Source organism: Mustela nigripes, chromosome 1, assembly GCF_022355385.1.
Source record: "Mustela nigripes isolate SB6536 chromosome 1, MUSNIG.SB6536, whole genome shotgun sequence".
Classification (NCBI taxonomy): Eukaryota; Metazoa; Chordata; class Mammalia; order Carnivora; family Mustelidae; genus Mustela; species Mustela nigripes.
Genome location: NC_081557.1, coordinates 109,922,489 through 109,937,786, shown reverse-complemented (window position 1 = coordinate 109,937,786; position 15,298 = coordinate 109,922,489). Strand labels below are relative to the sequence as shown.

Below are 15,298 nucleotides of genomic sequence, written 5' to 3'. Positions count from 1 at the left end.
ATGATCTCAGGGTCCTGGGATCGAGTCCCGCATCGGGCTCTCTGCTCAGCGGGGAGCCTGCTTCCTCCTCTCTCTCTCTGCCTGCCTCTCTGCCTGCTTGTGATTTCTCTCTGTCATATAAATAAATAAAATCTTTAAAAACAAAAAAAAACAAACAAACAAAAAAAAAACATTCCCATATAAATTAATAGTAATTGCTTCTCAGCTTTATGCTATTTGGCCAATGAAATATTTAACAGGAATACTCCTTGTTCAGATAGAGGGAGAAACCTATTCCAGCATGACAGCTTCCTGAGTTACACAGAGGCAGGGGGCTAATTTTTAGCCAAGGCTGAGGGGAGATTCTGGTCCCTTCTAACAGGAGAGCCTGGTTTGAAAAATTGAGAGTTGCCTGAAGTAGCCACCCAGGCAAGGAAGATGAGACATAACCCACCCAATGTGAAGAGAGGGTGTTTGTCCCAACTGACTGAAGTTTGGTAAAACACCTGAAAGCTGTGCAGCTCAGAAAATTCAAGAAAGGCACAAGAGAAAGGCAGACATCACCCATAGTTCACAGACCAGAGCCAGCGATGCTGTTTGGCTGGGGATCTTGGAGTGCAGTTCAGCTTAAGTTAAGACAACAAAGATATATTCCAGTTTTAGAGCTGCTTCTCCCACTGCACGAGGGCAGAGAATCTAATTCATAATCAAGGATCATGAAAAATTAGGCAAATTTGACGCCACGAAAGGAAACTGATAAAGCTCCAATAACTGACCATAAAGAAACAGAGATCTATAAACTGTCAGGGACACCATTTTGAATAATCCTCTAAGGAAGTTTAGCAGACTATAAGAAAACACAGACAACTAAATAAAATTGGGAAAATAATTCATGAACAAAAAGAGAAGTTTGGCCATGTGGGAGAAAGAATTAGACAGTAGACATTACCCAGTGAGAGGTGCAAAATGAAAAAAAGAATGAAAAAGAGTGCAGAAAGCCTACTGGAATTATGAGACACAGTGTAAAAATACCATGAGGATTCTAAAAGGAGAAGAGAAAAAAAAAGTGACAGAAAGTATATTTAAAGCAATAATGGCTAAAAACTTCCTGAACTTGGTGAAAGAAATAGACATCTAGATCCATGAAGTCTGAAAGACAAATAGATTAAACCTAATAGGGCTACATTAAGATACATTGTAATTAAATTGTCAAAAATCAAAGATGAAAGAATTTTAAGAGCAGCAGAGAAAAGAGAGGCATTACATATAAGAGATTGTTGGATTTTGCTTTTTAAATCCCTTCACCCTATAGACAGATTTCTCAACAGAAACTTTTTAGGCAAAGAGATAATGTAATATCAAAATAACTGCCAACCAAGAATACAATGGCTGGTAAAGCTGTCCTTGAGAAATGAAAGAGAGATAAAAATTTTCTTGAACAACCAAAAATTGAGGAAGGGAGTTCATTACCACTAGACCTGCCTTAGGAGAAATGTTAAATCCCTCTTTGAATAGAAGTAAAAATTGCTCATTAACATCATAAAAAAACACAAAATGATAACATTAATCTCACTTGTAATGGTAAATATATAGTGATCATTAGATTCTGCAATTTGGTAATAGGGTGTATAACTCACAACTCTAATTTAAAAGTTCAAAAATGAACAGAGTCGGGCGCCTGGGTGGCTCAGTGGGTTAAACCTCTGTCTTAGGGTTAGGTCATGATCTCAGGGTCCTGGGATCCAGCCCTACATCAGGCTCTCTGCTCATCAGGGAACCTGCTTTTCCTTCTCTCTCTGCCTGCCTCTCTGCCTACTTGTCATCTCTCTCTCTGTCAAATAAATAAATAAAATCCTTTAAAAAGATGAACATAGGGAAAAAACCCATAAATACAATATGTACAATGTTATTAGTTACAAAATATTAAAGAATGTAAATTTTTACTGCAATAATGTAAAAAATGTAAATAATGTAAAATTTTAACTGCAGGTAATGCAATAGTAAGGAGAAAAGGAAGTGTCAAATATATGAATCCTATTAAAGTTAAAAATTGTTATCAGTTTAAATTAGGATCTGATAAGTTTGATATTTAACATAAACCTCATGATAACTTCAAGGGAAAATTTTCTGGTAACTAGATGAAGGAATACAATAAAGAAGTCAAGGAATACCAATATCAGAGACATCAAAATACAAAAAAAAAAAAAAAAAAAAAAAAAAGGAGAGCAGGATAAGAAATAGGGAACAATGGATCTGTAAAACAACCAGAAAACAATTCAGAAAATGTCAATAGTATGTCTTTACCTACCAATAATTACTTTAAATGTGAACAAATTAAACCATCCAATCAAAAGACACAGGGTGGGTAAAGGGATTAAAAAAGCAAAATCTAGCAACATAAAGCATACAAAAAATATGTAAGCCCTAAAGACACACATAAACTGAAGATGAAGGGATGGAAAAAATCATTTCTACCAAATGATAACCCCATTCCTCCTCCCCCAAAAAGTATATGTATTTATACATATATCAAAATAGATTTTAAACAAAAAATGGTAAAAAGAGACAGAGACCTTTACATAATGATAAAAGTGTCAATACATCAAGAAGACTTAACTGTAAATATTTATGTGCTCAATACTGGAAAGCATAAATATACAAATCAAAAACTAGAGAACTGAGAGGAGAAATTAAAAAAAAAAAGTAATACTTAACCCCAAGCAAAGGATAAATCATTCAGACACAGAATCAATAAATAAACAGTGCATTTGAACAATACTCTAGACCCAAAGGACCTAACAAATGTATACAGAACTTTCTATCCATCAATAACAGAATACATATTCTTATTTACACATAGAATTTTTTTTAGAGTAGGCCATATGTTAGGTTTTAAAACAAGTCTTAGCAAATTCAAAAATGATAAAAAATCATACCAAGTATCTTTTCTGAACATAACGGCACGGAACTAGAAACCAGGAACAAGATGAAAACTGGAAAATTCATGAACACATAGAAACTATATAACACTCTCCTGAACAATCAATGGATCAAAGAAGAAATTAAAGAGGAAATAAATAAAAGACTCATGTGTGTTTCCATTTTCATTTGTCTTAAGGTCAGGTCTGAACAAACCAATTACTTGTAAGGAGATTAAATCAGTGATCACAATATCCTAATGAAGAAAAGTACAGGACCAGATAGATTTACTCGTGAATTATAGCAAACATTAAAGGAATTGCTATCAATCATTCTCAAACCTTCCCAAAAAACTCAAAGAGGAGCAAACAATCCCAAACTAATTTTACAAGGCCAGGATTACCCTGATATCAAAACCAGGAAAGGGTATTATTAGAAAACAATACTGCAGGCTAATACCCTTGATGAGAATAAGTGAAAAACGGATCAAAGTGGATTGAAGAGTTAAGCTGAGTTTTACCATAAAATCCCAGAAGAAAACATAGAAATAAAGTTCCTTGACATGGGCCTTGGTAACGAATGTTTGGAGATGATGTCTAAAGCACAAGCAACAAAATAAGAAACAATCAAGTGGGATTGCATCAAACAAAAACTTCTGCACAGCAAAAGAAGCCAATAAAAAAGTGTAAAGAGAACTTATGGAATAGGGAAAAATATTCACAAGCCATTATCTGATAAGGGGTTAATATCCAATATATATAAACTCATTAACTCAATGGCAAAAAAATTCAAATTAAAAAATGGGTAAAGTAACTGAATAGACATTCCTTCAAAAAAGATAGATGAAAGGCCAACAAGTGCATGATGAGATTTTCAACATCACTAGTCATTAAGATAATGTGAATTAAAATCAAAATAAGATATCATCTCTGCTTGTTAGAATGGCCATCACTAAAAAGACAAGAGACAATAAATGCTGGTATGGATGTAGAGAAAAGAGAACCCTTGTGCACTGTTGGTGGGACTGTAAATTGGAAAAGCCACTGTGGAAAAAAATGTGGAAGATCCTCAAAAATTTTTAACTATTTATATGATCCAGAAATTCCACTTCTGGGAACATATCAAAGGAAATAAAAGCATATATCAAAAAGAGATCTGCACTCCTATGTTTATGCAAGCATTCTTATATAATCAAACCATGAATACAGCCAAGGTGTCCATTAATGGATGAATGGAAGAAGTTGTAGTAGATATATATAATGGAATATTATTTAGCCATAAAAAATCAAGGATAAAAAAAAAATCAAGGATATCCTACCATTTTTGATAACATAGATTACCCTAAAGGATATTACATTAAGTGAAATAAGTCAGACAGATAAAGACAAATATTATATGATCTCACTTATATATGGAATTAAAAAAAATTCATAGGAAAAATGATCAGACTTGTGGTTATCATAGATTGAGTGTGGAGAGAGGGAAATTGGAGGAAGGTGGTCAAAAGGTACAAACTTCCAGTAAGAAGATAAATAAGTACTAGAGATGTACAACTGATGACTACAGCTAACCGTACTGTATGATGGGTAGGAAAGTTGTTAATAAGAGTTGATATTGAGAGTTTTCATCACAAGGGGAATTATTTTTCCTTTATTCTTTTGGGTTTTTCTTTTATTTTCATAGTATCTATTTGAGAAGATAGATGTTAGCTGAACCTACTGTGGTAGTCATTTCACAATTTATGTAAATTAAACCATTATGCTGTATGCCTTATACTTACACAGCAGTGTATGTCCATTATATGTCCCAATAAAACAGGAGAAAATGCCTAAAAACCTTGATAGGAGGAAAGATGGTTATAAACACTGCAAGAATTATTTGAAAAATAGGATCAGAATCGAGTCATGAATAAACTTAAAAACCTGGAATGCCTGGGTGGCTCAGTGTGTTAAAGCCTCTGTCTTTGGCTCAGGTCATGATCCCAGGGTCCTGGGATCGAGTCCCACATCAGGCTCTCTGCTTAGCAGGGAACCTGCTTCCTCCTCTCTCTCTGCCTGTCTCTCTGCCTACTTGTGATCTTTGTCTGTCAAATAAATAAATAAAATCTTTAAAAAAAACTTACAAAAACCTTTATCAATCAATCAATCAATCAATCAATCAAAATAAACAGAAGAAAACAGAGGTGACTATGAGATATAACCATTCCTCTCCACATTGTTCCTATTTTCAGAATAATATGGGGGAGGATTTTTAATTTCCATAGACATGAATTTAAAGTTTAGAGAAATTATACTTCTGGGTAAGATGTGTAAAGTTGGAAAGAATGTTTTTGCTACCCTGACAAAAAGAAAAAGCTAGAGAATCTACAAAGTTGTATCATATCAAACCATAAATTAGCTGCGGTAACAGGGTCAATAGTACCTTGAAATCTAAGGAAAGAGTGCCTCCTTTGGGGAGAGATGGTACTATTGATAGAGCATCTCCCAGTGGCAGAGCATGAGAAGAAGAGATGTTGACATCATATAACACATAAGAAGAATTCACCAGACATTTGTAAGGAATTGTTAAAGGGTAAATGTGGGATAAAATGAGAGTGTAGGACCTTCTGAAAGACACGGACATAAGTAATTTTACAAAGGGAGGTTATCTCCAATCTCCCATTCTGGATGTGCAGAGTGGGAGATTGGAGATAATCTCCCTTGGTGGTATAGGCTTGAAGGATGGGAGAAAGTGTTGTCTTGGGAACATCTTCAAATCTACCAGACTCATTCTCCAGAGATACAAAAGCATTTAGCTTCTATATGGCCTTCAGCAATTTTTTTTCTGTTCTAATCTCATTATTACTTCTTTCCTTGTACTAACTATGGCTTAGTTTATTTTTCTTTTTGTAGTTCCTTAAGGTATAACATTAGTTGTTTACTTGCTATTTTTTTTAATTGATATATGTATGCATTTACAACCATAAACTTTCCTCCTGGAACTGCTGCATCTCCTAACTTTTGATATGTTTCCATTTTTGTTAGTATCAAGATTTTTTAAATTTTTACCTTTCATTATTCCTTGATCCATTTGTTGTTTGGGAATGTGTTCTTTAATTTCCACATATTTACAAATTTTCCAGTATTCTTGCTGTCATTGTACTTCATGTAAATTCCATCTTTTTGAATTTGTTGCAATTTGCTTTGTGGTCTATATAACATATACTATGAAATATTCCATCTGCTATTGAGAATAAATGGTGTATTCTGTTGCTCTTGGGTGGAATACTCTGTATTTACCTGTTGGCTTCATTTTGTCTATAGTGTTGTTTAAAACCACTGTTTATTGATTAGCTGTCTAGATGACATATCACTTGTTGAGAGTGGGGCATTTTTTTTATGCTCCCAGAACTCAAGTGAAAACCGATTGTTGCTGAAAGATGGGAAAAATAAAAACAAAACAAAACAAAAAAACAAACTTGTTGCCCTGGAGGAGAGGCAGGACGCTATCCTAAGGCCAGAACATTTCAATGTCTCCTACCAGTGAAGGAAGAACACAGTGAGAATAATGTACCCAAAGACCCATTCATGACAGAACTTTCATAAGACAGGATAGATCAGGGCAACAAAATACTCCGGGTCCCATAACTAGGCTAGCAATCGCTGTGTAACAAATAAGAATAAATTACTACTGCAGAAGAGATAAGAATGTGAGTGAGGACCATTGAGCAGGCACCCTTGATAAAGGCTTGAAGTTGACAGTGAAGTAGAAACAAGTTCTCCAACAATGCTAGATTATGGAACAGTGATTTTAAATGTATTAGTGGATTTGATTTATGCATGGTAAATATTCAAGTCTTTATAAATTTTTTATATATTTTTATAAATTTTGTGATTAGTAACCATTATTTGAAACCTCCTTAAATACTAAATGTCATTTACTTAGAAAACCAAACCTCAGTGCTGTGGTTCATTTATTGCTGTGAATTTTTAATTGGATTTTGGCTAATTAGTTCACATGGTCAATTTTTGTATTTTGGACTGTCTCAATATTGAAATTAGCACAAAATCCAGCAGCTATCTATCTTAAAAGTATTTCTTCCATTTGCATTTTTAGCTTCATTCAAACTGTATCAGATCTTACCATGTTGACAAAATTGGCCATTCCCCAAATTCTGTTCCTCAGTTTACTATGAGGATGATTATTCCTGTGATACTGGAAAATAAAACACCAGGTTAACATTCATTAATAATAGGAGATGAATAAAAACTCAACAAAATACTTCACTTACTATGAGATACTTCCAACGGAAAAAAAACTTTTTGGCATTCTTTCTGGTCAGCTAAAAATCTGGACAAATATTCAGAATTATATATTTGATATAAAATAAATAATATATTGATAATAGTATTTTGATATAAAATAATAAAAAACAGATACAACATTTCTAAGGACATGCTTCAGTTTTGCACTACTTTAAGGTTTTCCTTATAACCTTATCCCCTTTTCACATTACAATATATTACAGTACATTGACATATTAAACCAACTGATAAGTGTGCTTTAGTCCATATTTATCATGCTGATGAAAGAAAACTTATTAAAGCTCCACAGAAACCATTATATTGCAAATAAAGCAACACTTATCAGCTCTTCTATGTTCATGGTTGTCACAACCATGTATGTATTGAATGTAATCAAGGGCCACCCTAGAGCCAGAGATGTGATCTAGAAGGAAATTGTGTCTCCCCCTTCTCTCTAGGGAAAGGCTGAGAAGACAAAGTGGATTTCTCTACTCTGGTGTATTGTCTTTTTTTCCCTTTTAACAAATGGATTTTCCATTTGTGCCATTAGGACCTTGTTCTTAAGATGATCAATTTAGATCTGATAAAAGATACTTTATAAAAATAACAAAAGTATCTTGTAGAGATAAATGCAAATGATCAAGCTTGTTTTATAATAAAAAGTAAAAGAGACACAGCTTTTCTGAATCCTACAATTATCATTACTTGCTCTTTTGTTCTCCTGTTTCTCAAAAATCTAAACACCTCAAAGGTTTAACATTAGACTCTCTTCACTTCTCATTTACCATTCATTTCTCAACCTACTATTCATTGGTTTACCTGCCTCTATCCCATTAAAACTATTTTTGACAGGAACATAAATATCCTCCTACTTATCCAAGCTGTTGAACGCCTTTTCCTCATCTTCCTGATCATCTTGTCTACCTTTACTATTGAACATTCTGTCTTTCAAGAAATTTCTTATCACTTAAGTTGCTAATACCTATCACTCTTCGTGTTTAATTGTACAGAAGTTTCTTTTCTTTCCCACCATCTCCTTAAATTTTAGATGGCAAATATGGTTTCACACCAGAATTCTTGGTGACCAATTGGTAGTGCTCACCTGGAATACACAGTTGAGAAAGATTCTGAGCCTATCTTAGAGATCACAGGGATAGAGTACTACATCATTTAGTGATATTCATCCATGGGTATAAGGAAGAGAAAGGGGAATGGGGTTTTGCATTCTTTACAAGTCTTTATTATATGGCTAGTCTTCCCCATTGTATAGACACTTGTGTTCTGCTTATTCTTTCAACTTGCAATGTCCGGGTGTATATATCCATATCCTTATTCTACTTAGCTGCTTAAAATTCATCATACTGTCTTCAAGCTATGTAAATCTCTTGAAATATTTTCTAAAAGTTGTCTTTGTTTTTCTATTTTATCTTACCAGAATACACTAAGTCTACATTGTTCTTTCTGTTGCCCTTTTATGCAGCTAACATATACATGTATGTATGTGTGCATATATTACTCAGATAAGTAAAGATATATATAGCTAATACTCAGAATCTAGCATATTAGACGCTCATTAACTATTTTTTAATTGAAAATAGATGATTTACTATAGGAACTTCTCTAAAAACCACCACTTAAAAACTTAAAGACAATATTAAGGGAACGTATGTAAGAGCTATGTATGTAAAAGTCCAGATAATGCCCCCCAAATCATATCAAGCAAACCTTTACCTGGCTTCTGGGGTAAATACTAAATTTAATTCGTTGTTCTTATTTCTTACTAATAAATTATTATAAAGAAAGCTTATTTTAGCACTCTTTTAAAGGTGAGTTAACATGTTCTCATAAACTTTTTAGTGTAAGCCTATCTAGTGCCCAAGTTTTACCACTTTTTTAAATTGATAGCTGTAGTTTCTCCTTGTTTAAAAAATTGAAAAAATGTGTCCTTTTAAAAAATTAATATAGATCTCATTTATTTTGTCTTATTGTGGTGGCTAAAAATTTCAGTTAATCCATCAAAGGAAAATTTATCGACCATGAAAACAAATCCATCTTATTCTCACTTTTGAAGAAAAAATATCCAACATTCCCACTAGAGGGAAATGAAAAAACCCTACTCTCCCTGTAACTCTGTTATTTCTTGATGCATAACTTTTCCTACTTTATTGTTAGGTGTATAATCTGAAATATAAGTGGATAATTTTCAGTCCTTAGAGAGCTTATTCTATTTTCCATTATATTGGTGGACTCTTCCTTACGTAATTACTTTTCTCTTGGATTATGAAAATGTCTTTTTAGGGCATTAACAGTTTGAGCTTTAACAGTATTGAGCTTTAACAGTTTATTAAGATTTCAATCAGTTTTTATGTTGAAAACTTTGCTTGTCATTTCTGTATCTAAAGAAAAATATATCATGCTTTATATCATTGCACGACACAAGTTTAGGATTTCTACTTTCTCATGTATAATATGTTTCCTACCCATTGTTAAGGATAGACAGAACATTCCCTTTCTCTTTGCAGCTTCAGTGGAAAGAGATTCTCCAGTTCCCTTTTCAGAGATGGGGCAGTTTTTTATGGCTCTGGGCATTATGCAATATGTTCTGTATATTACATGTCACCAAGCCTTTGAATTTTACTTACTGTTCTGATAGAGGTTCTCTTCTTATTTGTAGGACTTGGAGATTTCCTGTATGTGTGTGTGCATGTGTGTGCATGTGTGTGCGTGTGTGTGTGTGTGTGTGTGTGTTTTCCTCAGGTAAACTACAGATTGTACACATATTTTCAATTTTGTATACATTGCTCATCATTTCCACATGTTCATAATAGGAAGGAGAATTCTATTTTGGCTTACTCAGCTATACTGCCAAAAGACCTTATCACCTCTTATATAAATCTGTTTGGGAAGCTAAAAATAACATTGAGCCCAAATGGAATTCTGATTAAAATACTTTTTAACTCTTTTTAAGAATCACAACTATTTAGAATCACAACTAGTTTTATAAGCATGAATGAAAAGGAAATGTTCATCTGAAAACTTACCACATTATAATCAGCAACAATGAACAGTTCAACATACTTTTCTTTATGGACATTCTGGAAATTAATGAAAAATTTAATGAAATATGGTTAATGTTCCTCACTTTAATGTTTTAAGTTAAAACTTTTATGGTAAGAGATGTTAATATTATTGATATGGAAAGGTGAGGTACAGAAGTATAACTAATAATTCCAGGAATTTATCTAAGTAAAACCCACTATATTCTTAAAACATGTGCACCTGTGTATCAGGTTTTAGTAAACCTGCAACAATATTCTATATTTGAATATCCTTCCCTTTTTTGTTTAGTCTTTCAGATAAAATAAAAGTTATATTTATTTATATAATAACCAAGCAACCTGAGTGTCTATTGGTAGGTGAAAGGATAAAGAAAATACATTACACACACACACACACACACACACACACACACGAATATTATGCAGCCATATAAAAGGAAGGAATCTTGTCATTTGCAACAGTATGAGTAGATCTGGAAGGTGTTGTGGTAAGTGAAATAAGTCAGACTGAGGAAGACAAATAGTATATGATCTCACACACATATGGAATCTAAAATTCAAAACAAATGAATAAACAAACAAAAACTAGAATCAGACCTATAAATACAGAGAACAAACTGGTGGGTACCAGGCGGGGGGGGGGGGGGGGGGGGGGGGGGGGAGGGTGTAAGGATGGGCAAAATGGGTGAAGGAGAGTGGAAGACACAGGCTTCTAGTCATGGAATAAATAAGTCATGGAATAAAAGGCATAGCATAGGAAATATAGTCAATGGCATTGTGGTAGCATTGTATGGTGACAGATGGTAGCTACACTTGAATGTAGCATGATGTATGGAGATGTTGAATCATTATTCTGTATACCTGAGACTAATGTAACAATGTGTGTTAGTTATACTCTAAGCAAATAAATAGTTATAAATAAGGAATAATGAATATATTTTTTAATTTTTTTCCTATATAAAGTAAATATTAAGTAAGCTCATATAAAAAGGACTTATCAATAGCGGCAAGCAAAATATAGGACTGACTGGTTAATAGGACTGACTTTATTCCTTCTACTCCTCTCCTATCTCCCAATCTCATACTTGCAGTAGTATCATTTACAAAGAAATGTATAAAAGTTGCTAATTTTAGACCTTTGTTTTATAAATAACCAATACTGGAAAATTCTGTTTTCAACTCTTAGTGTTATGCATTGAGGCGCATGCATATTATCTGAGTATAAACCAGAGGCATATTGTACAAAGATTTAGCTAAGGTGTTTTGTGTGTGTACTAAATAATTATTTATTAGTTGATTGAATCAATCAGAAACACCTGTTAAGGACCTAGTAATTTTCCGACACAATCTGAACCATGGATATGTGAATATGGGTATTCATGGATCTTAAAGGCTAAAACCTAGTGTGGATTTGAGGTGATAGGAACTAGTTGTACAGAAAAGCCTAAAACACAGAGGACACTCATTGTGCAGTCATCCCACCAGAAATTGAAGTTGCTATTACTTATCTTTCATAATTAACAATTAGAATATTTGGACTGATGAAAGAGGAGACACTGACTTATCATCAACCTCCTCCCCAACAAAAAAAAAAAAAAAAAAAGGCAGTGAAGATGAGGGAAAAGGAGAGTTTTCGAGACATTGTAAATTTCATTCTTTTCAACAACTTATAACCCTAATGTTATAAATCTATACGTACAGTTGTAAATATTCCCTTTCCTTAAAATTGATGGGACAGATTTACTGTAGAAAATGAATATTTTCTTTTTCATATTTTTAAAGATTTTATTTATTTATTTGAGAGAGAGAGGCATGAGCACAAGCAGGGGAAGGAACAGAGGGAGAGGAAGAGGAAGACTCCCTCTTGAGCCGGGAGCCTGATGCAGGGGTCGATGCCAGGACTCTGGGATCATGACCTGATCTGAAGGAAGATACTTAACCAACTGAGCCAACCAGGTGCCCTGGGAATGAACATTTTCTATGTTGATTAAAAAAAAATAGTTTGATATTTTAGTTTTCAAACAGGAGTCAGACTCAGGTAACACATATTCTTCATTAACTGGGCTCATCTTTTTGTTTTGAAGTAAAATAAAAGAAATAAGAGACATTTTCCCTAGCATTAAGGTGATTTAAAAATAAAGCACTTACTTTTCTTTTGAAGTCTTCCATGATTTTAATATCCTTTGAATCATTTGTCCTGGTAAAATTGAATTCTGTACAAGAATAATTGGCAGCATACTGCATCCTTGGATTATACCTGAACACCAAATGTTGTCCCTCATCTGAATATTTCACTGGCTCAATGAGGTATCTTTGGTCATACACCCTGAAGAATCCCCTATGGAAAATGAGAATGTGATATATGTTCAAAATCTATTCAATTTTACCTCTATATTTCTCACAATATTCTTCTTTTCCATTTTATTGACTTGCCTATTTATGAATGGAAGCTATAGAGAGACCAAGTCCTCATGAGCATGCAGTCAGGCCTTTAATTAAAAAATATTGTAAGAGTCAACTCATCTGGATTTTCAGAAACTTAACAACAGTTCAGTCTTTACTTTGAAGTCTCAGAGGTCTAGCAAACATTTTGTGAATTTTTTATGTCCGTCATGCATTAGTTGTAGAGAAAATATATGATAGTAAAATAACTATTATATGGAAATTTTACCATTCAAGTTTTCTTATTCTTGAATATATTGGGATCTATTCAGGTAAGGTGTACATATATGAAGGTGGAAGTTTCTTGTTCTTCTATCCTCTACCCTACATTTCCTCCTTTACTCTTAAGTCCAAGATCTACAGAGAACTAAAATAGGCTTTACTTCTAACTGCAATTTCTAAGGACTCTAACTCCTGATTATTAAAAAGGTATGAAATGTGTGGTGAGAATTCACAGGACTAGAAGCCAGGAAGCCTGGTTTTGGGTTTAAATTCTATCACCGGCAAATTGGATGTTCAGAGGCAAGTGTCTGATTTCAGTGGCTCTAACATGAGAGGACAGACTAGATGATTCCCAGCAGTCTTGTAACTCTGAATCCCTTGATCATATACTGAAAAACGTGTCTTGCTTACGGCTGTGCATTAGACATCTTTTTGTCAAAAATGAATATAAACAATGGCTAGAATAGATACTCAGGGCGAAAAAAAGAGTAGCTTTTTCCCATTAATTATTTTTTTATTTATAGGGTTGTTGGAAAGATGAGAAGCAAATGACTCTGAAAATCCATTAAGGAAAGTGAAAAACAAAAGAGATACTTGTGTAATACCTCAGACCATTACACGTGCTGATACTGGCAGAAGAATCAAATTCATGTATGATGGATCCTTGGTAAAAGCAGTGATCCTAAAATAGATGAAGAGGCTATTGAAATAAATACATATACTCATATTACATAAATATTAACATATACATATTTCATGTTCACAATATATTAGCATTTCATTGTCACAATTTGCATACACACTCATTCATGTTTTCATTCATTGCATCCTGTCATTTGTAAAATTTTGAAACTCTTTTAGAATCCTTTTAATTGCATGATTACATTGTGTTAAACAGTATATGGATTCTTCCCACACAAATTTAGCAGCTTATTAGTTGACAAATCCAGCCTCAGAAGTGTGACCATTTTCCCTATAAATTTCTCCTTTAATCCACCCAAAAATTCCTACCAAATATCATTCTTGGGTTGTTATTATAATTTTCCTCCAGTTGCCTATGAGATCATGCCAATATTTTTGATGATTGCCAGAATTAGGTCTCACTCCGCAACCAGGCCTCCTCAAACCTTTCTCTCCTGCGGATGTGTTTCAGTCAAGTTGGTATCCTTGTCACTCCCTACTTCATGTTTTGCCTACAGAGGTTCTGTCAGGTGATCATCTTTTCCATTATATCCATCCATTCAAATCCTGCCTATGTGTGGCACTTCCCATGCAACCTCAGACCCTCACAGGCCAACAACATCCCCTCACATAACGGAATGTTATTCAGTTTTCTTCCATTTCTATTTTTACAAAGATTGCAGGATTACATTTCATAGCTGACTCATGCCTTACATAGAGGAAATAAGTTTCAGAAAATATACTTTTGATAAAAGAGGATAATGTCATCTTTGGTTAGAAGGACACAGAGGTCATGTTTTGGAAAGGGAAAGAAGACTATAAAAGTAAAACCTGTATCCACTAGAATAATATTAATGATAATTGAACAAAATTCATTTGGAAATTGAAAAGACTTCATGTTGGTGACTCAGAAGTCCTAGGCCAGGGAATACGACTCACATAAGGGTCAGTTAGATGGAGGTTTTAAAACTATTTCATGTCTTTAGGTTTTATCCATTTAGCTTGATGACAGTCTCATCAGGGTGTCTTATACTGCTTTTGTATGCTGCCTTCCCCCTCCTCCAAGCTTAATACCATTTGGGGTACATAGAAGCCAGTTTAGTAAAGAAAAATACATTAATAGTTATTGATTTGCTTGTTAGGCAGTAATCAGCTTCCTTTACAGTTTGTAGGGGCATGTTTTCTATTCCAGGATAATTCAGCTGCAGTATTCAATACAAGATTCATTTCTGACATAACATTTTCTGAAGCTTCTTAGAAAGCTAGTTTGGGTTTTAGGATCACATGAGGAAATTTCGGAAAAGAGACATAGGAGGGTTCTGTAAGATACCATGGTGGAAGGGTAGCTGGTGATCACCTCCCCTCTTGCGGAGTAGTAGGTTTCACTGTAATTTGAGGCTAGGAACTCCCTGGAAAAGATGGCAGAGAGGTAGTGAGATTTACTCATTTCTGAAGACAGCAAATAAAACCAATTATGCAGAGAGAAATCTCGAGGTTACTTCCAAATATCAGCAAATTCCTCTCATACTAAAACTACATAAGCAGAATCAATTCCACTTGCATGAAAAGGCATTCTACCCAGATTTCATGGTTTGATAAACCATAGAAGAGACTGAAAAATATTCTAGCAGTTTTAGCCAAGGCAACAATTTGAGAAGAACCTAGAGAAAACATTACCTAGGTAAAAAAAAAAAAATATATATATATAGCCAT

General features: G+C 33.9%; 1 protein-coding gene across 1 annotated transcript in view; it reads right to left on the bottom strand.

Annotated features, from left to right (window-relative positions):
* The window catches only part of ADAM7 (ADAM metallopeptidase domain 7), an 85,566-nt gene that overhangs the window by 43,764 nt on the left and 26,504 nt on the right, over nucleotides 1–15,298 (bottom strand). Inside the window, exons 4-8 of the mRNA XM_059407909.1 lie at nucleotides 14,916–14,994; nucleotides 13,510–13,586; nucleotides 12,389–12,578; nucleotides 10,223–10,276; nucleotides 7,021–7,092 (exon numbers count right to left, since the gene is read on the bottom strand). Coding sequence (XP_059263892.1) covers nucleotides 7,021–7,092; nucleotides 10,223–10,276; nucleotides 12,389–12,578; nucleotides 13,510–13,586; nucleotides 14,916–14,994 — 472 coding nt within the window. The remainder of the gene's footprint in view (nucleotides 1–7,020; nucleotides 7,093–10,222; nucleotides 10,277–12,388; nucleotides 12,579–13,509; nucleotides 13,587–14,915; nucleotides 14,995–15,298) is intronic.